Below are 27450 nucleotides of genomic sequence, written 5' to 3' on the forward strand. Positions count from 1 at the left end.
ATTTTTTTATCGGGTGTAAAATAAGTCTGATGTCGCCCTGCTAGCACATTAAGCCTGATTTATAGATGAAATCATCATGATGTCACAACAGCACATAACTTAGTTCCGCGTGGATAAGGTTGAGGATTGTGAATAGCAGGCAATGTTACCACAAATTAACCAGAAGTGCCAACCGATGCAAACATATATTGGACGCGGCAGACACCAAATGGTTTCACATTTACAGTTTGAAACCCTATGGTTTTGAGAACATAGTGCAGGGTTCTCTCTGTAAAAAGGTTCCCAGCCACCAAAACAGGGGGTCAATAAAGAGTGCGGACATACAGTACATGAGCAATTGCAAGATGGGTGAAAGCTTTTGAAGTGTTAAACATGCTGCAGTTGAGTAAGGGTGTGGTCAGATGAGTACATAGGTGGATCCTGGAGAGGTGGGGTGGGACAGATTTGCAGGCGGTGCCAGAAGGGTGGAGATGACCTTCAGTTGCGGACTGCACTCCTGGAATCAGTCTCTCAAGCTTGTTTGGTCAGATCATTTTCCAGACAGATAATGTAGATATCTGAGGGAACTAGGGAGAACAAAATATAAGAATATTATGCTGTATACTGTGACCTGGTGTCTGATTGCTCCAAACCCTAGGTGAAATCTGACCAAGTCTAATGGTGCTTGCAGATAATTGTCGGTTACAATGAGCACATACATGTACAGTAATTTAGCAGGGTCATTATTAGACACTATTACACTATTAGAATACTGCTCAGCCACAGCTTTTTATGCATTCACCGTGGCTATGTAATATGCATTCATAAGTTCTGTCACTGTGGCCTTTTATATCACCACTCAGGGCATCTGAAAATGCACTGTATATGCAAGTACTTGTATATTTAAACTCAGAAATCAAATCACAAATCTCAGAGATATACCTGCAGTCTCTGGTTTGGGATAATTTGAGGAAATTTCTAGTCCATAAGGCAATACTATAATGTGAAAAAGGGCTAATCAGCCAAGAGCTAGCTGTAATTCACTACCCTGCTGTTTTGCTGCTCATTAAAAAATCATTAGTGCACCTTTGTTTGACACTGACCTGAAAAGAGTTTTCCTTTCAATATTTATGAGTAAATCCTCCTCATAATTTGTGCCTGCCGTTTCATAAAAAACATCAAAGTCATAGTTATATTCACTTTTCTAAATTGTATTGAAGATGTGGTACACAATTGTCCCAATCTTTATTTTTTAGCTAGCAAAATATATTTGCACTCACCGTGCAATTATTTTTATTTTTAAATGTTTGATGCTACAGTTAAGCTAACATTAGCTAAAATAATCCCAGTTATAACAAGGGCAATTCCACAGTCAAGCTGATCATGAAAGACTTAACCGTTTCTTGACATGCTTGAAAATAACATACCCAAAATAAAATTGTTACTATTCTTCAACCCTTTTGACTACAGGCATAATCATGATCTGAAAGGGAACCCTTCGGGGTTTGGTTTCCAAGAGTCAGAATTACTATAATTTTAGTAATACAGAATATTACTAAAACAAAGTTACAGAAGCAGTGAAAGTAGAAGCTTATTGTAGCTGTGGCTGGTGCACTTGATGGAGCCAAGTCACAACACTGGACAAATCCCCTTTCAAATTTGAGAGCAATATCATTAATATAAAATTAGCATTCTGCATTGCATTTTCTAATCTATGTCTAGGAAGTTTTGCAAAAAGGATATTTGCAGACTCCAAAAGGGCGCATGGAAATGAAATAATATTATGGGTTTTATGACTATAAAACCGTTTTTGTCCTGATTTTTGTCCTGAAAAAAAGTGTTCGCACTTTACTCCATTACATTACATTGTATCGCATTAATGCCATTTGGCCGGCGCTCGTATCCAGAGCGATGTACAGTTGATTAGACTAAGCAGGAGACAATCCTCCCCTGGAGCAATGCAGGGTTAAGGGCCTTGCTCAAGGGCCCAACGGCTGGGCGGATCTTATTGTAGCTACACCGGGGATCGAACAGGCCACCCTGTACTCCACCTGTCACACTTGCCCTACCTGTCTGTCTGGAACCCCCTCTCCTTGCAGCTCTCCTCAGACAGCAATCGAGAAGATCATAAAAAATTAGTACAATAATACCATCTTAAATACTGATATATTAATTGAGGTTGAAGTTTTTTCAAGTACCCAACCCCCATCAACAAGTCAAACAGATTGCACGATTTCACATGCTGTTTATTTTTCAAAAGCAGGCTAGCTCCTTATTTATAAGCATGCTGAATACTAATAAGAATGTATCTACAAGCTCACCAATATAAAATGGAGTCATGTGACTGAAAATGCCTTATTTTGGAGTCAATGGTGTTTTCACGGTGTCTTCCTCAGAATTATTCACTTAGACGAGAGATTCCTTGGAACTCCTTCAAAGGACGTCCTCTATTTACACGTAGGCATCGCAAAATCCTTTATTTTGTTGTCAACCTTTTTTGGCATAAAAACTGTTTAGCTGAAGTGCAACAGTCTCAGCGTGCGTATTGCAAATGCTATTTTTTCGTTACGCAGGGTTAAAAAAAGCTATCAAACAATACACTGTGATGTCATTAGCTAAAATGCTTTTTAGTCGTCACTTCAATAATATGTCCGTAGTCCATAATTTTTTACCGCGCGGACGGGGGTAACGTATTTTTCTGTAACTACTTTACCAATACTGGTCAGATATTTTTTCGAGATTTAATTATTATTAAAAAGCGTACAGATGTCAAACCGCATGTAAAATCATGGAACACCAAAGTCACACAATGGCACAAACAAGCTAACCGATAGAGGCAGTGGTTGACCACCAATTGTTCTGCGAGGTAAAATTACTGTTTTTGTCAATGGAGTCAGATGGCTTTGAAGAGAGCGATATAACTGCTGTTTCTGGTTAAACAAAGGATCTTACTCTGTAGCGATCCTTTCTATAATGTTGAAATAACAATCTCAGCCTGTCAGTGGCAAAAACAAGCACGTAACTGGACATATATTGATGGGTGCAGTTGCCCCAAAGATTACATTGCAGCCAATAAATTCATTATTTTGTTGTTGCCGGCTGAGGCGATCTACTAGACCAATTCCAAAACTTTTTGTACCTATAAGTCATTTTTCTGCATGGATCGAAGAATAGTCAGAATGGCAAAGATTCAGCCATTCATCAGCTCAAGAAAGATCAAAGATGATCTACAATTACCGGTGCTGTTACAGTCAGAAGACGTTTGATCAAAGCTAAGCTATCAGCAAAATGATTCTTGGCCAAAAGAGAAATGGCGTAACATTCTGTGGACTGATGAGAGTAAAATTGTTCTTTTTGGGTCTAGTGGTCATCGACAGGACGTCAGATGACCCCCCGGTACTGAATTCAAGCCACAGTACACTGTGAAGACAGTGAAGCATGGTGGCGCAAAATTATGGTATGGGGCTGTTTTTCATACTACGGTGTTGGGTTCGTATACCAGGGATCATGGATCAATTTGAATACATCAAAATACTTGGAGAGATTATGCTGCCGTATGGGGAAGAGGAAATGCCCCTGAAATGGGTGTTTCAACAAGACAATGACCGAGTAAGCGAGCAACATCTTGGTTCCAGACAAAAAGGATTGTGGTAATGGAGTGGCTAGCTCATGCAGTTTCTGAAGCAAAACCCAAAAATTCACAGGAACTGTGGAATGTAGTTTGTTCATCCTGGGCTAAAATAACTGTTTCTAGGTGCCAGAATTTGGTTGACTCGATGCAACGCAGATGCACAGCAGTTATGGTTAGGCAACTAAATATTAGTTCAGTAATTTAAAGTGAAGTTAAATCTTGAAAGAATTCTTCAGTTTATACAGTTTGAAGAGATTTTGAAGAGAAAAATGTTGACACTGCCATTTCTTCAAAACAGATTTAATATTCCTTTGCTTCCTGGAAAAGAATAACGCATACTTGATTAAATTTACTTGTGCTTTGATTTGGAATTGAATGGGTAATGTTTCCACTACATTTGAAATATTGAACTAAAAGCTATTAATAATATTCACTAATATGCACTTATTTCACTTTTTTTAATGCACTGCTATTTATTTGAACACAACTATATCTAAACCTAATATTATTTGAAAGCGCACTCCCGAAAGAAAATCCTATGCCATTACCTATCAAAGCTGATGATTCTTGTGTAAATTATTGTGTTAACATTGTTTTTCAGGGTACATTGCCATGGCCGGATTTACAAAACACCGAACTTGCCAAATCGGATTTGATTCTCTATACTAAGGGACGCTCTTCAGATATGTTGAATGGATATGCAGCTTTTGAAGTACTTAAGGGCATGCTTTTTTCCCAGGCATGTCTACACAGACTGAGGAACTGTCTCTCAAAAGCCTGGGGTGCGTTTCCTGAAAACGGTGTCTCTTAGCTCTTTACGAAGACTCTCTAAGGTATACCTTACTAAAGTTCTTTACTTTTCTACGTGTGTTCCCCAAACTATCACTTAGGCAGTTTCTTAAGGGATAGTTTCTATGTGCAACGTTACTAGGCCCGTCGACTCGCTCTAAGATCGATTATGCACTCCATGCAGCGACTGTTTGACTGCGTTATGAGAAAAAGTAGTGTTATTTATGAAGAAAACACTGCAGGAATACATTTATCACGACTTGTTTCGCCAAATGTTCACAAAATTATATATATGGTTAGTGATACAGTTTGTGGGTACGCCATCTAGCAATACGCCTTCTTTGGCATGTCATGTTTTATTTGCATTATTTTAATATCTTTTCATAGTGCCTTAAATTACTTTGCAATCAGGGTTGATTTGGCAGAAGCACCATCACATTACTGCTGTAATTCACTGTTTTCTCTGGTTAGCTGATGTTCAATAAAAGCGCACCAATATCTTTTTTTTTTTTTACATAAGACAAAGAAATAAGCGGTCCCCCAGCTTCACAGCAAACGAAATGGGAGATATTTTTATACGTGGCGCTGAATAAAGAAACATTATTTTTTTAGGACTACGGTGTCCAACAAAACCGTGTCCAATTTGCTAAAAAGCTTTTTTATTACCGAAAGAATTAGCTGTTATTAAATGTGAAGTACACAGGGGTAAAGTTGACACCCACACTTGACCTAGTGTCTCTAACAATCCACAGAGCTGCCCTAGTGTAGAGAAATGAGGAGGAGAGGAAAACAGGAGAGGAAAACACTCATCTGTTTAACCCTGGAGATTATGTGTTGATATAATCGCTAGAAAAAACGTATCTTTCCCCTACGTGGACCAGGTGTTGCTGACCACCAGGACAGCTATAAAGGTGTCCAGGTATTGGAGCCTTTCTGACTAAATCACAAGGGTCTGCTGTAAAGATGCAAATGCTCCAACAATTATACAGTGCATCCGGAAAGTATTCACAGCGCTTCACTTTTCCCACATTTTGTTATGTTACAGCCTTATTCCAAAATGGAATAAATTCATTTTTTTCCTCAAAATTCTACACACAACACCCCATAATGACAACATGAAATAAGTTTTTGAAATTTTTGCAAATTTATTAAAAATAAAAAAACTGAGAAATCACATGTACATAAGTATTCACAGCCTTTGCTCAATACTTTGTTGATGCACCTTTGGCAGCAATTACAGCCTCAAGTCTTTTTGAATATGATGCCACAAGCTTGGCACACCTATCTTTGGGCAGTTTCGCCCATTCCTCTTTGCAGCACCTCTCAAGCTCCATCAGGTTGGATGGGGAGTGTCGGTGCACAGCCATTTTCAGATCTCTCCAGAGATGTTCAATCGAATTCAAGTCTGGGCTCTGGCTGGGCCACTCAAGGACATTCACAGAGTTGTCCTGAAGCCACTCCTTTGATATTTTGGCTGTGTGCTTTGGGTCGTTGCCCTGCTGAAAGATGAACCGTCGCCCCAGTCTGAGGTCAAGAGCGCTCTGGAGCAGGTTTTCATCCAGGATGTCTCTGTACATTGCTGCATTCATCTTTCCCTCAATCCTGACTAGTCTCCCAGTTCCTGCCGCTGAAAAACATCCCCACAGCATGATGCTGCCACCACCATGCTTCACTGTAGGGATGGTATTGGCCAGGTGATGAGCGGTGCCTGGTTTCCTCCAAACATGACGCCTGGCATTCACGCCAAAGAGTTCAATCTTTGTCTCATCAGAGCAGAGAATTTTGTTTCTCATGGTCTGAGAGTCCTTCAGGTGCCTTTTGGCAAACTCCAGGTGGGCTGCCATGTGCCTTTTACTAAGGAGTGGCTTCCGTCTGGCCACTCTACCATACAGGCCTGATTGGTGGATTGCTGCAGAGATGGTTGTCTTTCTGGAAGGTTCTCCTCTCTCCACAGAGGAACGCTGAAGCTCTGACAGAGTGACCATCGGGTTCTTGGTCACCTCCCTGACTAAGGCCCTTCTCCCCCGATTGCTTAGTTTAGACGGGTGGCCAGCTCTAGGAAGAGTCCTGGTGGTTCCGAACTTCTTCCATTTACGGATGATGGAGGCCACTGTGCTCATTGGGACCTTCAAAGCAGCAGAAATTTTTCTGTACCCTTCCCCAGATTTGTGCCTCAAGACCATCCTGTCCTGGAGGTCTACAAACAATTCCTTTGACAAACAATTGCTCCGACATGCACTGTCAACTGTGGGACCTTATATAGACAGGTGTGTGCCTTTCCAAATCATGCCCAATCAACTGAATTTACCACAGGTGGACTCCAATTAAGCTGTAGAAACATCTCAAGGTTGATCAGTGGAAACAGGATGCACCTGAGCTCAATTTTGAGCTTCATGGCAAAGGCTGTGAATACTTATGTACATGTGATTTCTTAGTTTTTTATTTTTTAATAAATTTGCAAAAATTTCTAAAAAACTTCTTTCATGTTGTCATTATGGGGTGTTGTGTGTAGAATTTTGAGGGAAAAAGATGAATTTATTCCATTTTGGAAAAAGGCTGTAACATAGCAAAATGTGGGAAAAGTGAAGCGCTGTGAATACTTTTCGGATGCACTGTATATCCTTGGTTAAGCACTAATGGTTTATTGCTCTCAGCGAGTCCTTTTTTGTTTGGAAGAGTGTCCCCCCTAAACTCCCAACTTTCTACTTATCTGTGTCTGCCTAGGTATATAGATGGGTGAACACTTAACAGCTTCAGAGAACTACAAATAGTTGTTCTCTCCATGATCATGAAATAGGACCAAGATTGAAGTCTGTGTCGGCCTGAATTATTCTGAACTCAATTATTCCTCAACACTCAGTATTATTCATCTCAATACCATCTTTAATGATCACTCTGTGACTGAGGGACCACATCCAAAAATAATAATAATAATAATAATAATAATAATAATAATCTATACAAGAGTTAAATATCTATATATGTTTATAATATCCAAGTCAGATAAGATTTGGTTTATTTTAAACTTTCTTATATTTAATTTGTACACTTTCAAAACATTTTTCATAGGGACCCTAGGTTGGGAACCCCTTTAAATTCTCAATCAGGGCCTCACCATTTCAAGATGCTGCTGGTAGCTCTGAAGAATTTGGCTCTTCTATTGCATCCACAGTTGCCTCTACTGTCATAGCCACTGCATCTTCCCTTAAGTGGTCTGTGATGTCTTCTATAGCTGATGCATGTTTTGTTGCCTCAGCATGAAAGGCTCCTCCATTTTTTATGACAGCCTCTAGGATGTTGCCATACTCAACGCTTTTGCACATCACCTCTTCTGATGAGCCTTCTTGGCTAGATGCGTTCTGTGATTTTGCTATTTCACTCACTGCCTCAAAGGTTGTTGTCGCTGTAGTTTGCTCAGAGTCTTCCAGAGTCTGTAATTCATGTGGTGAGTCCTGTTGTGTATATTCATCATTCATTTCCACTTGATGTGAAGTTTCTTCTGTTACTCTAGTCTGGCTCAGGAAGTATTCTGCATCCTCCAACTGACTTGGAACATTTGGTGCATGAACATTAAGTGACACATCTTTCATGTCTTCCTGCTTAATAATCACATATTCTTTTTCATAGCTGAGAAAAACTTCAATATCTTGGGTATTCTGATGACGTAGAGGGTTGTCATCATGTCGCAGCTTGATAACTACATTTCTCTCTCTTTGTGAACATCTTTCACTGTCCACCTGGTTCTGGTCATCTTTCACTGACTTTGCCTGTGACTTAAGATGGTTATCTACCCCCATTGCTCCTCTCCCTTCTCCCAGAGAAACCTCTCTTATAGTTTCTTTACTATGTTCCTCCATTTGTACCTCCATGTCCTGTGTTGCTGCATCCAATTTCTGAATTTTGTGTCCCTGCTCCTCTTTATGATGTTCACCAGTATTTTCAAGGCTCTCCATTGCTTCCAATGGAATGCTTTCAACAATCTGATCATCCTCTGGAATGGAATCCACATATACCACAGTCAATGCTGTGATCTCTGCTTCCTCTAACACATGAACATCACTTAATTCTGTCTTTGTAGCTTCTGATTGTGTGGGTACATCTTCTGCTTCCTGCCCTGTAGGGGACTGCACTTCTACTCGAATAGAAGCATCTGAAGGCATTTCTATACTTGTGCCCTGTGATATGTTTTTCACTGACACTGTTTCAGGCTCCTTAAGTATCTGTGGTTCATCTGTTAAGTTGTTTGCTGGTATTGAGTCTTCCAGAATTGATGTATATTTTCCCTCCTCCCCGTGTGACTCAGCAGCTTCTGATTCCTTTGCTGTTTCTGATAAGCTTTCCAACATATTTTCAAGTATCTCCTGAACCTTAACAGAGCTCTGCTCTTCAGTGGCTGCCATTTCGGTCACTTGCTCTGCAATAATCACTTCCTGCTCTTCCTCTACTCTCTCATAAATATCCTCCTCAACAATGCAGGTATCAGTTGAGGCGGCTTTGATTTCTGCCTCAATGATGGATTCTGCTGTGTGAAATTCTGTATCATCCAACAGCACCTCAATTTCATGGTCATCCATACATTGTATGGAAGAAACTCTTTTCATTGTGACTTCATTTGTGATATCCCTTATTTCTGATTCAGTGAATGTGATGGGAGGGTTGACAATACTAATAGGCTCCTCACCCACAGCCAACTGAATTATTGCTGCCTCTACATCAATTGAAGTCTCCTGGTCCTCTGCAGTTTCAGCAGTGGTAGGCTCAGACATGCAGTCACTGAATTCCTCTCTTAGGCAGTGGAGCACATCTGCAAAGTTTTTCACATTAGCTTCAGACTTATCAGTTCTGTCTAGTCCATGCTCATGCTCTCCTTTCACAATGGGTACATCAGTGATCTGTGCAGACTGACTGCAGGCCGGTTCCTCTTCCTGCTCAGGCTCAAACCTTGGTTTGTCTGTCACCACTTGTTCATCCAGATCTTCAACTAGGACATGCTCCAAATTCACTACAGATTTTTGAACTGGTCTGCGTTGCTGTAGATTTACTGAAGTTTTACCCCATGCATTATCTGTGGATACATTTTCCATGACCACTTCAACTTGAGCTTCATAGACTTCATCCTGGGCTACTCCAACAACTACAAAGTTATTCTTAGCTTCATACACTATTTCTGCAGATAGCACCTTACTGATTTCAGGGATGCTCTCCACAGAGATCTTCACTTGGTCTTCCTCCACAGGTTGGATTTCCTGTGAGTCCCTACCTATATCGGAAGCTATAGTCTCTGATATTATCTGCGTCACAAAAACCTTTCCTACATCTTTTGAGGCAGTTATGATATCTACAGATAAGCTGATGGTTTCCACAGCTTCTTGCAGAACTGCTTTTGTTTTGCTCAACTCATACTCTGCTACCACTGGCGTAGTCTCTCCAGTTGTACCAGGAGAATCTGTCAGACGGGAGACAGCTGAAACCATTTCTGTTGATTCGTCTGCAAATGACTCTTCTGACAGCTCTGGTGCTGTAACAGCCTCAGAAGTCAACTCAATAATGTCTTCAGTTATTGTGTCATCCTGACAAACCTCTTCAGTTGTAGACTTTGGGGTTACAGTTGTATCCTCAATTGCCCCTTCTTCTGGTATATCACTCAACTGCTGATGTTTAGTTATGCACTCTGTTTTATCCTCTGTCTCCACCTCAGCTGTGGTTAGAATCCAGGATGCTTGTTGTTTCTCCATGCCAGCTATGAGTGTGTCCTGTGCTTGTTCTACTTCAGTGGGCAAGGTTTCATGGGGTAATATAACTACAGGCTCGTGCTTTGTTACTTCAGGCTCGGTGGTGTCCATTTGTTTCTCTACTGCCTCCTCTTTCGGTGTGACAACCACCTGTTCAAACTCTGTTAAGTCAAATTCTGACAAAGGAACCACAGCAGGCGTGTCTGAGTCCTCCTCAGCTGATTCAAAGTCTTTGCCAGCCTCGCCAGATGAAACCTGCTCTAGCCCTTTCTTTCTGCAGCCAGGAATGAGTCTCTTGAGGGAAAATGAGGTATCTTCTTTAGGCATCTCACTATCTGAGGATACCTGTTCAGCAGACAACCCAGCTGAATCTTCAGATCTATCGTCAGATTTGACCCTCCTCCGTGGGGTGACAAGCCTTTTCAGGGATGCCCAGGTAGACCCTCCATCTCCTTCAGACGGGCTCCCTGTTTGATCTGGAGAGGACGTTAGCAATTCATGCTCCCCATCCTGGGAACTTCCAATAGGAGATCCAACTATTCCCCCAGATTCTTCATCCACATCCACCCCGTCAGAGTCAGATATTTTCCTGGCTCTCTTTTTAGCAGATCCCCTACAGAATAAGGCTTCCCAGGACATAGATGATTCCTTCTTTTTGGGCGGTTCCTCTGTGCTGAATTCTGTCTTTAATTCTTCTTCACTGGATTTCTGTTCTTCCTGCTGTTTAGTAGACTGAGAATTGTCAATTGAGGACAGAGTCCCTGTCTTGGGCTTTTCAGCTCCCTCATCTTCACTCTCTGAATATATTTTTGCTCGTTTCTTTGGTGTCATGAGCTTTTTGAAGGAAGACCATGGCTGGATCCCATCCCTCTTCCTTTCCTCGTCCGAGGTGACTCTGTCTCCATCAGGTTCTGTTTGCAGGGGATCACCATTGGCATGCTCAATTGATACCTCAGGCGAAGAGAAAGAACTGTCAATCCTAGGGCTCTTAGCTGACTGAAGTTGTTCAGCAGCATGTTCACCAGATTTGAACTTAGACTCAGCTGCTCTCTTTCCCTTCAGTTTCTTGGAGCGTTTCTTCAAGCCTGTCCCAGTGAAGAGTTTTTTTAATGGACTTCCATGATTCCTAACACTTTCTTGGCATGACAGAAGGCCTGCCTCAGTTGTTAACACTGTTACAGCATTGTCAAGCGATGTCTGCTCAGTCACAGTTTCTTCCGATTCCTCTTCTGTAGCCTTCATGCCATTAACTGTGTCGGCTGGCTGGGTACTTGTGCAGGATTTAGCCTCAATTTCACCCTCATTTTGTTTCTCTTCAGCAGCTAGTGTTATTTTAGTGAGGGGCCCCACCTTTGGTTCATCTGGTGTAGTAGTCTGTTCTTGCTCAGGTCTCGCCTCTTCCTCTGTGGAGTTTTTCAGGGAATCTGCTTTTTCCTTATTAAATCCTTTTCGTGCAACCTTCTCTTTCAGCAGTGCTTCTTCGGCAGGCTTTTTAAAGCTAGGTCTTTGTGAACTAGAGAAGATGTCTCGTGCAAATAATCTTTTTAATGGGGACTGGATCTCCTGGACAATGGGACTTGTGGAATGCTCTGCTTCTGGGGTTATCTCCTCAGTATTCTCTGTGTGCTTTACAGACTGTTCAGATGTGTCCTTGTCAATTCCCTCAGAGGCAGGTTCAGAAGATTGGTTTCCATCATCCAGCTCTTCTGCCATTTTTGCAGTACTCTCAGGGCCACTTGCTTTTTCTGCATCCACTTTGTTGACAGTCAGTTGCACAGGGCCAGGATTTTCAGTCTTGTTTTTTTTCAGTGTGAATTTAAACCCAACAAATCTGAAGATTTTCTTAAACCCCACTTCACTAGCCTCGCCTGGCTCTTCCTTGGTGACTTTCTCCTCTGTTAGAGTCAGGTTAGTCATTTCAGATATTTCCTTCTCTGCTGGCCGAGTAGTGATTTCATCTTGGAGCACCTCCATCACTTCTAGGATATCGTCCTTTTGGGACACCAACACAGAGTCCATCTGACCAACTGAAACATAAAATAAATAAAACATATCACTGAAATATTTTACAATACTATTCTGCAAAAAGCATATTATAGGATATTTATACAATTAAATCATACTGTGGCAAGCTGGCTCGGTTTGCGGTCTGAGGGCCACACCCACTGGTTAAGTAGGCACACGCCTGGACTGTGTTGTGAATCAGTCCAGGATTTTAAAAGGTGTGCTTCTTTCCACAGTAGGTCGCTGAGACAAAGGAAATACCGTCCGTGAGAGAGAGCTGTGTTCGTGGAGACAGAGGTGAAAGGTACAGAACTGAAAAGCTGCAGTTTGGTGTGATTTATTTTGCTTTTGTTATTTTTCCTTTATTATTTTTACCCAGAACTTGTGCGGGGGAAGGGACGAAGACTTTGTGTTTATTTTTACGCAAACACTCTCTCTCTCCCCGCTCTGCGAACTCTTGAAATAAAACACTGGTGCCATCCAGATTTTGCATACAGTGGTGTGAAAAAGTGTTTGCCCCCTTCCTGATTTCTTATTTTTTTGCATGTTTGTCACACTTAAATGTTTCAGATCATCAAACAAATTTAAATATCAGTCAAAGACAACACAAGTAAACACAAAATGCAGTTTTTAAATGAAGGTTTTTATTATTAAGGGAGAAAAAAAATCCAAACCTGAAAAAGTGATTGCCCCCTAAACCTAATAACTGGTTGGGCCACCCTTAGCAGCAACAACTGCAATCAAGCGTTTGCGATAACTTGCAATGAGTCTCTTACAGCGCTGTGGAGGAATTTTGGCCCACTCATCTTTGCAGAACTTTTTAAGGTCATGCCACAGCATCTCAATAGTATTCAGGTCAGGACTTTGACTAGGCCACTCCAAAGTCTTCATTTTGTTTTTCTTCAGCCATTCAGAGGTGGACTTGCTGGTGTGTTTTGGATCATTGTCCTGCTGCAGAACCCAAGTTCGTTTCAGCTTGAGGTCACGAACAGATGGCCGGACATTCTCCTTCAGGATTTTTTGGTATACAGCAGAATTCATGGTTCCATTTATCACAGCAAGTCTTCCAGGTCCTGAAGCAGCAAAACAGCCCCAGACCATCACACTACCACCACCATATTTTACTGTTGGTATGATGTTCTTTTTCTGAAATGCGGTGTTACTTTTACGCCACATGTAATGGGACACACACCTTCCAAAAAGTTCAACTTCTGTCTCGTCAGACCACAGAGTATTTTCCCAAAAGTCTTGGGGATCATCAAGATGTTTTCTGGCAAAATTGAGACGAGCCTTAATGTTCTTTTTGCTCAGCAGTGGTTTTCGTCTTGGAACTCTGCCATGCAGGCCATTTTTGCCCAGTCTCTTTCTTATGGTGGAGTCATGAACACTGACCTTAACTGAGGCAAGTGAGGCCTGCAGTTCTTTGGATGTTGTTGTGGGGTCTTTTGTGACCTCTTGGATGAGTCGTCGCTGCGCTCTTGGGGTAATTTTGGTCGGCCGGCCACTCCTGGGAAGGTTCACCACTGTTCCATATTTTCGCCATTTGTGGATAATGGCTCTCACTGTGGTTCGCTGGAGTCCCAAAGCTTTAGAAATGGCTTTATAACCTTTTCCAGGCTGATAGATCTCAATTACTTTCTTTCTCATTTGTTCCTGAATTTCTTTAGATCTCAGCACGATGTCTAGCTTTTGAGGATCATTTGGTCTACTTCACTTTGTCAGGCAGGTCCTATTTAAGTGATTTCTTGATTGAGAACAGGTATGGCAGTAATCAGGCCAGGGTGTGGCTAGAGAAATTGAACTCAGGTTTGATAAACCACAGTTAAGTTATGTTTTAACAGGGGGGCAATCACTTTTACGCACAGGGCCATGTAGGCTTGGATTTTTTTTCTCCCATAATAATAAAAACCTTCATTTGAAAACTGCATTTTGTGTTTACTTGTGTTGTCTTTGACTGATATTTAAATTTGTTTGATGATCTGAAACATTTAAGTGTGACAAACATGCAAAAAAATAAGAAATCAGGAAGGGGGCAAACACTTTTTCACACCACTGTATCTCCCTGTGTCATCCTCTTCTGTCCTCCCAGTGGTGTGTCATGGTGTGACACATACCTCCACTGTCCTTTATGCATCAAACATTTGCAACTTAGAAGATACATATAGCAGTACCACAAGTCCATTAAAATGCCTTTATTTAGATGTCATGTGACATATGTACAGTACTGTGCAAGAGTCTTAGGCACCTGTATAACATTCTGTACAGATAAGATTCTTTAAAAAATAATTCAATGAAAGATCCTAAATAAACATACTATACATTTTACATTACATTTGAGTAATTTAGCAGAATAGTTCAAAACTGAATCAAATCAATATTTTTTGTGACCACCCTTCGGCATTAAAACTTCATCACTTCTCTGAGATAGCCAACACTGTCCTGCAGTTCTATAAGACAATCAGCAGGGAGGTTGTTCCAAGCATGTTGGAGAACTTGCCACAGTTCTTCAGCAGACTTTGGTTGGCTCCTTGCTTCTGATCTCAGACAGCCTTGTTCAAGTTTTTATGTAAAAAGTAGTCAATTGCTTACAGTAATATGTTACTTTATTTAATGAAATACAAAAATTAAATCTTTTGGAAAATGAATATTTTGAAATCTCAAATGTGTTCTTTTATACTAACACACACAAAAAAATAAACATATATATAATGAAGTCTAGGGTGCCTAAGAATTCTGCACAGTACTGTATGTGTTATGTTTGTTATGAAATATGCATAGCACAGTATTTGCATGATAATCTAACTGGTGTAAGCACATGCAAACACTACTTGTTGGTATTGGTACTTACAGCACTTAAAAGATAAGCTGATAACGATGTTAGTATAAGGACCCTCCATCTCGGCTCCACTGATATTACAGGAGACTTATGAGGGAGCTAGGTAAATACACAAGACGCCATGAGGGGATCAGACACAGCACCCCGGGCTAATAACACATTTCAAACTACTCTGGTGCATTTTGTCATTTAGCTAGCTCTCGATAATAAATTATGTAATTTAATGTCAGTTTAAATTCTAAGATAAATATAAGAGAGAGAATTAAGTTCTCAATAGTTATATAAGACATGAGCCTGAGATGATGAAAAGGCAGTTGTTGTAAAACCGTTTAGATCGTGATAAAAAACTTGAAGAACTGGGCATTTGGACATTTACAGTGGAAATGTCAAAATATAAATTATTGGCACCATTAACAATTATTCAAAATAAAATCAAACAAAGTGAAATTGGCAAAACAATTTTACTTTAATTTAGTCGCTCTCAGTCTAAAGGAACTTTATTGTGTCATTCCATCACTATATACACTCACTGATGAACATTTTTACTTTATTACACCTACTTATTCATGCGATTATCTTATCAGCCAATTGTGTAGCAGCAGAGCAATGCATAAAATCATGCAGATATGGGTCAGGAGCTTCGGTTAATGTTCACCTCAACCATCAGAATGGGGGGAAATGTGATCAAAGTGACCTTGACCAGAGAATAATTGTCAGTGCCAGGTGGTTTGAGTATCTCAGAAACAGCTGATCTTGGGATTTTCACATGAAACAGTCTAGAGTTTGCAGAGAAAAACAAAAAACATCCAGGGAGCAGCAGTTCTGCGGGCAGGAACTATTGAAAATATTGATTCACCTGTGGGGTTTTCCATTGCATACTAGCTTATTACTGAAACTGTGCGGGGAGCATATTTGGAATCCTACCCATAACATTTTCTGATTGGTCTTTGGATTGATGAATGGGGAGCTATCAAAACAGCTATCGAAAAGCCTACTGGAGCCTGCACATAGCCAGAAGAAAAGATGATAAAGATGATGAATAATAATAAGAAAAATGTAGAAACATGCTGTAATTGCATGAGTCATTGTAAACACCATGTGATATAAAGTTATGAGGAATGTGTCACTTGAAACCAAATTACCTTTTACCACGACTTTCTCCCCAGAGCGGCCATCAAAGCCCTCGATTTGGTCATCTGCCTTCCCATTCAGACCAGACAGTTTTCCATTCTTCGGTAGGAGCTGGGAGAAAGCAGAATACAGTAAAGAGAGAGGTGGTTACTCTCAGTAATATGAAAATATAATTCAAAACAAAATCACACACCAAAAGCTGAAAAATGAAAAATGTTGTGCTGCATATTATACACCATAATACAGAGGTGCTAATATTACATTGCCATTTGTCTCAACATTTGCATATGAAACTTAATTATTATATTTTTCTGCTTAACTAAACACTACGTTTATATATTACTCATTGAATGAATACATTAAAATAGAGAAACAATTGAGTGCTTTTTATCCAGTCATTCTGTTATGTGAGTCAGTCGCCGTATTGAAAGAAAAATTAAGCTTTAACCCGCACAGTTTAATCTGTTGAGTCTAGCTGAACAAGAAGAGTTTGTTTTGCTCGTAAGAAATAGTATGAGCAAAAAGTATGGAAGTATATAAAATGGCTGAAAATGCCACATTCATCCAACACTGCACCCAAGACCAATACTTCACCCAAACCCCAAGGTGTTTTCCGATGGAGATGGGGAGATGTAGTCTAGGAGCAGTTAATCAGGGACTACCGTTAGCCTGACAACTAGTTTTGCTAATGTTACTGCTGAAACCACAGGGGCTGGAATTGTGGGACCACCATCTGTAGCCGTGGATGATATGGGCACAGACAAGGCTAACCAGGTTTTTATTCAATTTAAAGGTACAGTAGGTAAGACTTTTGTGTTTTACATTGTTACCAGACCAATGTAAATCCCTTCCTATCATTGGAAAAGGCTCACTGACATGTTGACTCACCCTCTGCCTGTGTTTAAATTCGGGTTTCTAAATATACAACTGACAGAATGACACTCTTCCAACATCCAACATCAAAGCGGTCGCAGAGAAGGGGGAGGGATAAACAGTGTTGTGGTTTACATATTGTACCTTTAATTAATTTTATTTATTATTAATGTAAAACAGCATCTTCAGCTTCTTATAAATTCCTTAGAGCCATGTTTCAAACTACCTTTCCACTGTCAGCTACATTAGAGAATGGAAGACAAATGGAACAGTTGGAGTCAAGGCCAGGTCTGGAAGACCAAGAAAGATTTTAGAATGGCTCAAGACCTGGTGAAAAATGCTCAGAAGAACCCATACATCACTGTAAAAGAGTAGCAGACACAGGTCTATCTGTTCACAGGACAACAATATAAACGTTTTATATAAACAAATTTAAAGGTTTTCTTGCCATAAAGAATGACCTCAACACAAATTTAAGCGTCTGAAGTATGCAAAAGAAAGAATTGAGAAGCATTAAGCCTTTTGGAACGATATGCTTTGGGCTGACAAAATCAAAATGGAACTTTTTGGCCACTGCAAAAGTGTCAAGCTTTGGAGAACAGGGACCAGTAGCGAACTCGCAGAATTTCTTTATTGATAAACAGGCAGGTTAAACAGATGGTCAGATGCTGGCGAACGGGGATGTAGAAGGTAACACAGTTCATAATCAAGAGTCCAGGCAGGGGTTCGTAAACGGGGCTAACAGACATAGCAAAGGAAATCCAAAATGTAGTCGCGGTCTCAGGCAAAAGTTTGATAATGAGAAACCAATCCAAACCAGGAATCCAAACAAAGTCGAAACACAGCGGGTCAAACATGAACAGAAGGAGAATCCAAAAGGCAGTGGTAGAGGTACACCCTAGGTGTTATTTGTGAAGTGGTCTACATTACATTACATTTCATTTAGCAGACGCTTTTATCCAAAGCAACGTACAAAACCATGCATATCAAGGTCATACAACAAACAACAGAACATGCCTGATTAGGTACAATTCATGTAAGACTGGTTGTTAGGCTATGAATGTATGTCTAGTGCACAAGATAGACAGGCCATGTCTGTAACTAGACAACTGCGATTTGAGAAATTACAGTACCATGAAAAGTCTAGTGGCTTACAATGTACCCTGATTTCTACCCCCAGTCTCACAATGTCATTGCATCCTCTATGTATTCTTATGCACCTTTGATTTGATTTCCTGAAGCAGTACAGCTGTAACAATTTAGCCTATTCTCCATATTACAGGAGTGGCAACGATTTGGCTTTGTTTATAAAGGTGCAGAAAATACATGTATTTATGAAACACAAATAAATTATCATTTGTTTATTAACTTAATTTAATTAGACTTCAAATATTCAAGTTATCAATGTGACATGTGTGATTTATCATATTCAAGTAAAGTTTTTATGGGAAGGCTATACATTTTATATTGTTATGACATTTACTCTAAATATAGGTGACATGAAAAAGAATGAGGTGACTACATGTTTTATGCTATTGTAGGCTGTGATGATACTGCATGAATAAAAAGCGCATGCCAGAGATGGCGGCTGCGAGCAGGACCTTAAACAGGTTCTTTGCTGTGAACGAGTGATATTGACTGCTCATAATTTAAGAAGGAATAAAAGTGATTTTCGTTACGAATGTGTTCGGGAAACCCACGTTATTTTAAGTGCTGGTGGGAAAACCCACCCCAGATATGAGCAAATCCAAGGTAAGTGTCGACCCTTAACTTTAATTTCCTTGTAGTGGGTATGTTTATCAATTACTATTAGAATTTCAGTCTAAAGACAATACTAAGCATCTTCAACAAAGGATATATTTTCAAACCTTTTCCCATTAATATCGAGCAAGTTATGTATAAAATGTTCAACATTAATGTTCTTGCATTGTCTCACTCAAATACATTTTGGTGGGAGACTTGGAAATGTAATCTTCCAGACAAAAAATATGACGGAATGGTCACTTGAACAATTGGGTAGTAACCCAGGTTTAATAATTCAATAAGAGTAACAAGTATCCAGTCTATTAATGACTTAGAATGATGGTCACCTCTAGTAGGCTCATTGATCAACTGAGTCAGATTTATACTTTTAAACAGCTTTTTGCTATTCAAAGAGGAGCGGTCTAGCCAATTTCTTTTAAAATTCACCAAGAATAATAATTTCACATGGGTGCTCAAATGAAGTAATGGTTGCCACTATACAATTTGTAGACAGGTGGAGGCCTATTGATACTACTTCACTATGTATTAGCTTCACAAATATACATTCAAAAGACATGTACTTCAGGAATAGCAAGTTCTGAAACAATGTGTGAAGAAACATGTATCACCACACCTCCTCTTGTACTCCTGTCGGTTCTATATCACAAAAAATGATCACACTTGATCTCATCATTACAGATTTCATTATGTAACCATGTTTCTGAAAGAGTAACTCCATTAGGTTTGTACTGAGCAACCAAGACTCTCAGAAGGCCATTTTTATGGCTTATATCTAAATCAACCATGTTGAAACCTTTAACAGTATCCATTATAAATCAGAGAAAGAGAAAGAGAGAGAGAGAGTGTATTATGTTTTATGTATTATTAATAACCTAGGGTTATTTATTTATCAGCATGCAAAGGAAGAGAAAAACAACCAGGTGTCCCAGGAGACAAACTAAAGTACTCTTTTATGTACATATGTCAGCTCACATCCATGCATAGACGCACAAACACACAATGTTACAGCATATTGGTTTGGAAGTAATTTTTTATAAATAAAATATACAAAATATAATTATATGTATATAAAGTATAATATAATTTTGAAAAGGGTGATGTTATAAAACAACATTTATATTCGTAAAACCAATTTTGTTTTCAAATGTTAATGATGTTGTCATGTTTCAGGTCTGTTTTGCCATGTTTTATGTTTATTCAATTTGTCTTAGTCTCGTATTGTCTTATCATGTATTATGTTAGTCTAGGTTCGTCATGTTGTTTAGTTTATTTCTTGTTACGATTTATTTTCTCGTCATGTCTAGTCATGTTTCGTTACGATTATATTACCTTGTTATGTTAAGTGGTTATCGTCTTAGTTTCATTTTGTGTTATGTTTTGATTTATGTTTATTGTTACGTAGACTGGTTACTGTTTAAACATACACTTTTACATGTCTTTCCGCAAACCTTGCGTTCCGCCTTTTCTCTCTCTCTCTTTCTGTCATTCACACCCTAATTGTTTCTATTTGTCTATTTACTAAAACTACTAACGCTAGATCAGGATTGGGTAGAACTAACAAACTAATCATGTGTTCATGTTACCTTACGTTTCTCGTGCATGTCATTTACTAATGCTAGGGCAGGATAGGTTTATTACTAACGATTACTAATTACCTTGTTAGAATTGTCATCCTTCGCACCTGTTTTCTATTTCCTTGCTGCGCTCGAACTAATTGTCTAAACCTGTCTACACCTGCAGTTATATCCCAGTCGCGCTACTGTTTGTTGCGAAATTGTCTGCCTCTTGTTTTCAACGCAACTCTTGAGCATTATTTTCTGATTGATTCACGTTACGATCCAAGCCTGTTTTTCCGACCAGTGTTATTGATTTCTGTTTCGTTGACCATCGTTTGTTTTTTGACCACGACTTCGCCTACCGTTTTTGTACCTTTGCCTCGCTGATTGTTTCATGGTTTCGACTTCCGCATCGCCCTCGACTATGACTGCCTGCCGTCCGCCTGTACTTCTGCCCCGCTGACGGCTCTCCTGCTACCGCGCCTTCCTCCATGTCTACCGACTACGAGTTTGCCTCTTCCCTCGGCACCGTGCTTTTTGTTTGTTTAGTGTTTGGCTGGATCTACATGTATGGACTTTGCTTGTTTTGACTACGCTCCTGGGATTCGCCCCGAATAAAGCCCTGACGGGACTTTATCTAACCATTGTTTCTGAGTCATGCATTTTGGGTCCAACCCCCACGCACCCGTCTCAGATGTTAGAAATATTTTATATTTCATGTTTACAAATAAAAGTCTTAATTGTTCATTTGTTTTAATGCAACTGTCACATCTTGTCCTCCTTGTGTCTATGTATTTTTGATGAGTTTGGTTTCATGTTTGGAGTTCCACCAGAAGTTAACGTCCGTTCAACGTCCGGTAGTTTTTCTCCTGAGGAATGTGGTTTATGATTATGGTTGCTTGAGGACCAAAAATTATCCAGAAAATGTCAAAACGGTCATTATCAAGAAAACGAGGTTCTTCCTCTACAATATACACCGTATCTGTCATCTCCTAACGGAGAAAGCCACCCAGCTCCTAGTCCAGGCGCACGTCATTTCCCGCCTGGATTACTGCAACTCCCTCCTAGCCGGTCTCCCAGCTTATGCCATCAAGCCCCTCCAGCTGGTCCAGAATGCTGCAGCCCGCCTGATCATCAGTCAGCCCAGGTCAGCTCATGTCACCCCGCTCCTCATTGGCCTCCACTGGCTTCCTATTGCTGCACGCATCCGATTCAAGGCCCTAGTGTTGGCATTTCAGGCTGCTAAGGGGACTGCCCCACCTTACATACAATCCTTATTCACTCCCTACTCCCCAGCTAGACCACTCCGGTCTGCCAGCTCTGGTCGCCTTATAAAAATAAAAATAAAATTGTACTTATGATGACTATATGTTTAGAACAACACTTCATGTATTTTACTAGTTATGGATGTGATGCTTTAACTTGTGGAAGAACCTATGCACTTGTAAATTGCTTCGGATTAAAAGCGTCTGCCAAATGACTAAAATGCAAAATGGTGCTGCTCGTGACCTGTTTCCAAGCCCAGGTTCTCTAGAGCAGTGGTATCCAAACCTCTCTCCTTGTGGACCCCCAGCCAGTTCCAGATATTTGATGTGTTCCACCGCAAACACACCTGATGGCCTGAGAGTTCTGTCCCTGGTTTCCACATATGGGCCCCATGAGCTGAGCGCTCAGAACATCTGCCAGAACATCCATTTATTTGTAAGTGCCTGCAGCAGCCTTGCCTGTAAACATACCGCTGAACCAGATTTCCTCCTCAGACCTGATGCAACACCAGCAGGGCTGTGATGCAGGCACCAGTGGGGTTGTCAGAACTGGAAATGTATCCCCCTAAACAATTTATGAATTTTATGGTTGAATAATAATAAAAAAACATGTATGCTGTAATAGTATCCCCATTAGTTATAGAATATGGCTGACATATGTATATATATATATATATATATATATATATATATATATATATATATATATATAATATGGTGGGTGATGTGAAACTTATATCAGCTCACAACACATGTACAAATGTACAAATGACAGAGTAAAGGGAAATAAATATTTTAAGGCACTGTTAAGTTGGTCGAGGTTGCGTCTGTAAACCGACTCGCATATCTTATGTTCGGTTCATTTTCAAGCCTCCTTTAACATTTTCGTTCGGATGGCATGGAACAAGCTACCGTTTCAACAATCACACTAAAGTAGAAAATTCGTCCTGTATACAACTAGGGTTGCTTAGACTGAATACGATCATCATGATATAACGTAGTGCTCATTGGTTTAATATAAGATATCATTTAATCGAACCCTTACCCTTTTAGGGAATTAAACCCACAAAAATACAAACCTCATAGCACTACCAGGTTTGTTTGCCTTTTGCACATCTACAGTAGCTATGAGTGCACGCGGTGAAACAATAAATCACAGTAACTGCTTATTTCAGCGTTTTTAGTACTGCGGACCAGCATTTGTCCAGAGAATGCATCAGCTATGAGCTACGTCACAAAACAACATAAAGAATAAAAATATACATTAGAAAAAGATTTTAGATAATCAGGTGAATGATCTAGCTACATCAGTGATATTAATTCCTGGGCAATATGCGCCACCGACATCCGAGACATTGTCAAATTATTTTGCTCAATAAAAACACGTGTGGGAAGATAATGTCCCGTACAGGACACCATGAATGTGATATGTGCGCGAGACATCTTTCAGAATTATGACAATTGCGATGTTTCTGATTCATTGGCCTTTAGGATTCTGTACAACACCTAAAAGGAAGCTGTCGGTGTCAGTGACTCGAATAGTAGCCTACGCTTTTTGTCATTATTCAGAACCATGTTAGAGTGCATCCATGTATTTTTGTTTTTACCTTTGAGTCAACGTTATCCCCTCCGTTCGGAAGTACATTCTGCTCCTCGGCCGTTGCTGTATCCCCACTCTTGCCGTCCCGTCGCACAGATGTCGATGCTCCCATAGTTAAAAACACAAAAATCTTTCTCTTCCCTTCGCTTTTCGTAACCGTCGGAAGCAATTTAAATACGAGAAATATGCAGCGACCCAAATCCAATCTGCAGACCGCTCTGGGGAGGTCAGAGGCTCAATAATGCATTGAAGTCTCCCAGCGAACTTACTACGGCTTGGTTAAATACTAAATTCTGATTGGCTGGGAGGGATGTGTTACATTTCTGTATCAGCCTGGCTATGAAGTAGCGCCGTAAAAAGCCTCATCACGGTTCTAAATTGAAGGCATAAGATGCAGGATTTACACTTCAAAAATATTCTAAAACAAGCACGCTCAACCATTACGATGATACACTGGCAACATGTGTCTGTATTCACTTCCCAATACTTAGCTTATCTACTTTTTATTCTAAAAACTACTCGGGCCGTTTCTGGGTGTGGGCCTTTTGTTTCTGTGCTGTATCTGAAAAGCAAGTGTCCAATACACTTGTAATGTATCTTATCCTAATGGTGTAGGCAATGGAACAGGTAGCACTAACCACTGCAACCACCTTTAATAACCAGTGAGGTCTAGTAATAAAAAGAACACCACAATAGACAGAACCCACTGATAGGATTCATTAGATATTCAGGCTAAATAAGCTTATGCAAAGGGCAGGGGCTTTGGTCAGTTTCCTCACAAGTGAAACCCAGTAGCACACCATAAAACAGTACAAAAAAAATTATTACTCATTGCAAAAAGCATACAATAATATTGGACAATTCCTGCCTGAATTACATATCATTCAATATCAGTGGATGGACAGTCAAGACAAGCACACCAAAAGTAATATTGCACAATTGCTTGGCACAAAATTACAGCTTCCCATAATAAATTAGCTACCTCTCATTTAACAAAACACAGTCTGGTATTGCAGTCCCTTCTTGCTCCTCCCTTATAAAATAGGAGCTCTCCCTTATTACCCAAACTCCAATAGCCTTGCCAGAATGAAGCATCATTTTATAGCAACAAGGTGATCTATATTATCTTAATGGTAAACAGTTAATTGGCCCATTGACATATAAATTATTAAATATTTTATTATGAAGTAAAAAAAAAAACAAATCAAGGATTGATAAAACAATATTTCAGTATACACAAAACAATAGATTTTAAATTAGATGAACACACAAATACAGTGCACTCCAAAATGATTGGCATCATTAATAAAAATGTAGATAAAAGGCTGTATATAATAAACAACATGTATAATGATCAATATTTAATATTCAAACACACAGGAAAACTATATACTTTTAGTTCAATACATTTACTCTCATTTTGTCCATGTTTTTTATTTTGTAATCTCATTAGATTTCCATAAATTATTGGCACCCCTAACAAGAATTGTGAATAAAATCAAATAAAGTGAAATTACAATTTCACTTTATGATGACAGCAATACAATTTTACTTTCATTGAGTTAATCTCCGTCTAACATAACTATATTGTGTTATTCCATCACTTCCTGTTCCATTAGAGTTAAAAAAAAAAATAGATAACAAGCATGCAAAACCCCTTTATCAACCATGAGCATGGGGAAAGCCAAAGAACTGTCACGGATGGTTACTGATCATCACAAGTCAGGTAATGGGTACAAAAACATAACGAACAGATAAACATAAAACACTTAGAACTCGAAGTGCAATAATAAAAAGGCGTAAAACATGTTGAATGGTTGCAGGGAAGAGCGTACAATTGCACCTCTATACCAGCAAAGTATTTGGAAGGGTGGCACGAAGACAGCCCTTACTGAGCACAATAAACAAAACCAAGCATCATTGGAATTATGACAGGAAGAGGGTATGATGGTCAGATAAGACCAAAATTTTGCTTTGGCCATACACACCATTGACATGTTTGGCGGGAAAATGGAATACATACAAGGAGAAGCAACTCATACCTACTGTCAAATATGGTGTTGGGTCATTGATGTTTTGAAGATGTTTTACTGCCAGTGGTCCCTGGATGCAAGGGCATGACCAAGGTCCAGTGCTTGAAGTGTGAAGTGTTCCTGTGTTTCACTCCTGAGAAAAACTGTTTTACTTCCATAAGCAGTAAAGCTGAATTTGAGTAGGACCACATGACAAAACACCCATGACTGTCTATTTTATGCTAGAATACCTACAAGCTGTACTTTTAGCCTTTAAAAAAAAAATTTTTTTTAATTAGGACACACTGTGTTATTTTTTAGTGCTAAACTATGTAGAATTCATACTGTGTGAATTTAATTTTAAATGTTTATTTTTTTAAAACCTTGTTTTAAAAAAACTCTGTGTGGAGTTTGCATGTTCTCCCCGTATTCGTGTGGGTTTCCTCCGGGTACTCCGGTTTCCTCCCACAGCTCAAAGACATGCAGGTTAGGCTGATTGGAGAGTCTAAATTGCCCGTAGGTATGAGTGTGTGAGTGAATGGTGTGTGTGCCCTGCAATGGACTGACGACCTGTCCAGGGTGTATTCCTGCCTTTCGCCCAATTTATGCTGGGATAGGCTCCAGCCCCCCTGCCACTCTGTTCAGGATAAGCGGGTTAAGATAATGGATGGATGTATGGTTTCATAATGCATGCAGTAGAGGGTTAAGATCAATGGCACAATGAATTCAACAAAGTACATCGAAATCTTGGCAGAATATCAGGTTGTTTCTGCTGGAAAGCTGAGTCTTGGTCGTAGTTAGATTGTCCAGCAGGACAATGACTCCATGCATACATCAAGTACATCTACACAGAAATGGTTAAGTAAAAACAGCAATGGCCATCTCAGTCTCCACACTTAAATCCCATGAAATACCTGTGGGCTGAACTAAAGAGGGGGGGGGGGGGGGGTATCCCAAGGATCTCAATGACTCTGAAGTTCTCTGTGGAGGAATGGTAAAAAAATCCCTAAAAATGTGTTCTCTAACCTTGTGTTATGACTCATGGCTGTCATCTTTGCAAGGGGTGCTTACCCAAAGTATTAAACCAAGGATACCAATAATTGTGGAACTTTGGTTGATTCCATCAAATCATTAATAAAGCGCACTACTTTACGCATATTGGAAAATAAAGCTTATGTCAATAACTGTATTATTTTTTTGTTTACAGCATGCTTTGTGAATATTGAACAGGGGTTCCAATAATTCTGGAGCCACTGTCTGTGATTATATATAAAGTCTACGTAATGGAGGGAGAGGGGCGGGGGTCAGCATGTCCAAAGCCAATATCTGAGTTGACTCTCTTCAAATAAACTGACCCGGTAAATCTGTCTCTTTCAAGAAGTCACAGTACCCTCACAGCAACCACCCCAAGTTGGTGGTCAAGACCTTAAAGAAACTGTTACGGATTTGGTTCGCTGGACCCATGCCATGAAAAGAATACTGACTTTACCCCCAATTTGTGTTGTCTGTGGATTTCCAAAATGCAGATGTTTTGCCACCCCACATTACAAAATAAGGAACTGTTGTCACTAAAGCAATGACATCACAGAATAGTTTATACAGACAGACGCTTTGAAATGGTATATTGTGTGACAAAAGGAGTGAATGCAAAAATAAATAAATACATTTCAAGCTATAATTTTGGTAACAGGGTAACAGTACTTAGAGTGACTGTCTCAGTCAATATCACAATATCAGTGAAAATACAGAAAAATATTTTCCCCATGAGCTTCATGAAATTCAGATGAGGCAACCTTCTGCGACTTCCAAATATTTCATTTTCACCTTTCCCATTTTCATTTTTAATAATTTTAAATGTATTTTAATTTTATAATTTGATTTAATATTTAATATTCTAATATTTTGAGATTTTATTTTCATGAGCTGTAAACTGTAATCATCAAGATTAAAACAAAAAAAGGCTTGAAATATTTCACTTATGTGTAATGAATCTAGAATATATGAAAGTTTCACTTTTCCACGATATTCAAATTTTGAAAACAGATGGTCGTTTATCATTTAGAACTGGTCATAGATGGATTTTCCACCAGGGTTGTCTGCATTCTGAGAAAAGGAGACAAAAATTACACCCCTTACACCACTTTAAAACGTTTTATCTGAGTTATGTATAAATAGAAACAAAACATAACCATGATTAAAATGTACTGTACTTTCAGAAACAGACTTTTCAGCTCATGACTCAAGACTGCTGTGCATTAGAGTGCTCACATCTGCCACC

General features: G+C 39.6%; 2 protein-coding genes across 2 annotated transcripts; both read right to left on the bottom strand.

The window, feature by feature from the left end:
- Window positions 1-383: 383 nt before the first annotated feature.
- Window positions 384-9095, bottom strand: LOC133107875 (uncharacterized). Its single transcript, XM_061217148.1, has 2 exons — window positions 7515-9095; window positions 384-566 (listed from the first exon to the last, which is right to left on the bottom strand). Exon 1 carries the CDS (start codon window positions 8998-9000, stop codon window positions 7519-7521), a length of 1482 nt encoding a protein of 493 aa, XP_061073132.1. The 5' UTR covers window positions 9001-9095; the 3' UTR covers window positions 384-566; window positions 7515-7518.
- On the bottom strand, window positions 9024-23272 carry akap12a (A kinase (PRKA) anchor protein 12a). Its single transcript, XM_061235036.1, has 4 exons — window positions 23168-23272; window positions 16114-16213; window positions 9112-12158; window positions 9024-9029 (listed from the first exon to the last, which is right to left on the bottom strand). The coding sequence occupies exons 1-4, from the start codon at window positions 23270-23272 to the stop codon at window positions 9024-9026; spliced, it is 3258 nt and encodes a 1085-aa protein (XP_061091020.1).
- Window positions 23273-27450: the final 4178 nt, after the last annotated feature.

This window comes from Conger conger, chromosome 1, assembly GCF_963514075.1.
Source record: "Conger conger chromosome 1, fConCon1.1, whole genome shotgun sequence".
Lineage (NCBI taxonomy): Eukaryota > Metazoa > Chordata > Actinopteri > Anguilliformes > Congridae > Conger > Conger conger.

What these genes read in the sequence shown, in the direction of transcription:
- LOC133107875 (XM_061217148.1), bottom strand. Translation starts at nt 9,000, where the DNA reads ATGAAAAGAGTTTCTTCCATACAATGTATGGATGACCATGAAATTGAG.
- akap12a (XM_061235036.1), bottom strand. Translation starts at nt 23,272, where the DNA reads ATGGGAGCATCGACATCTGTGCGACGGGACGGCAAGAGTGGGGATACA. An exon ending in GGGATAACGTTGACTCAAAG is followed by an intron (nt 16,214 to 23,167) that starts GTAAAAACAAAA and finishes GCTTTCTCCCAG; the next exon opens with CTCCTACCGAAGAATGGAAA. An exon ending in GGAGAAAGTCGTGGTAAAAG is followed by an intron (nt 12,159 to 16,113) that starts GTAATTTGGTTT and finishes TTTATGTTTCAG; the next exon opens with TTGGTCAGATGGACTCTGTG.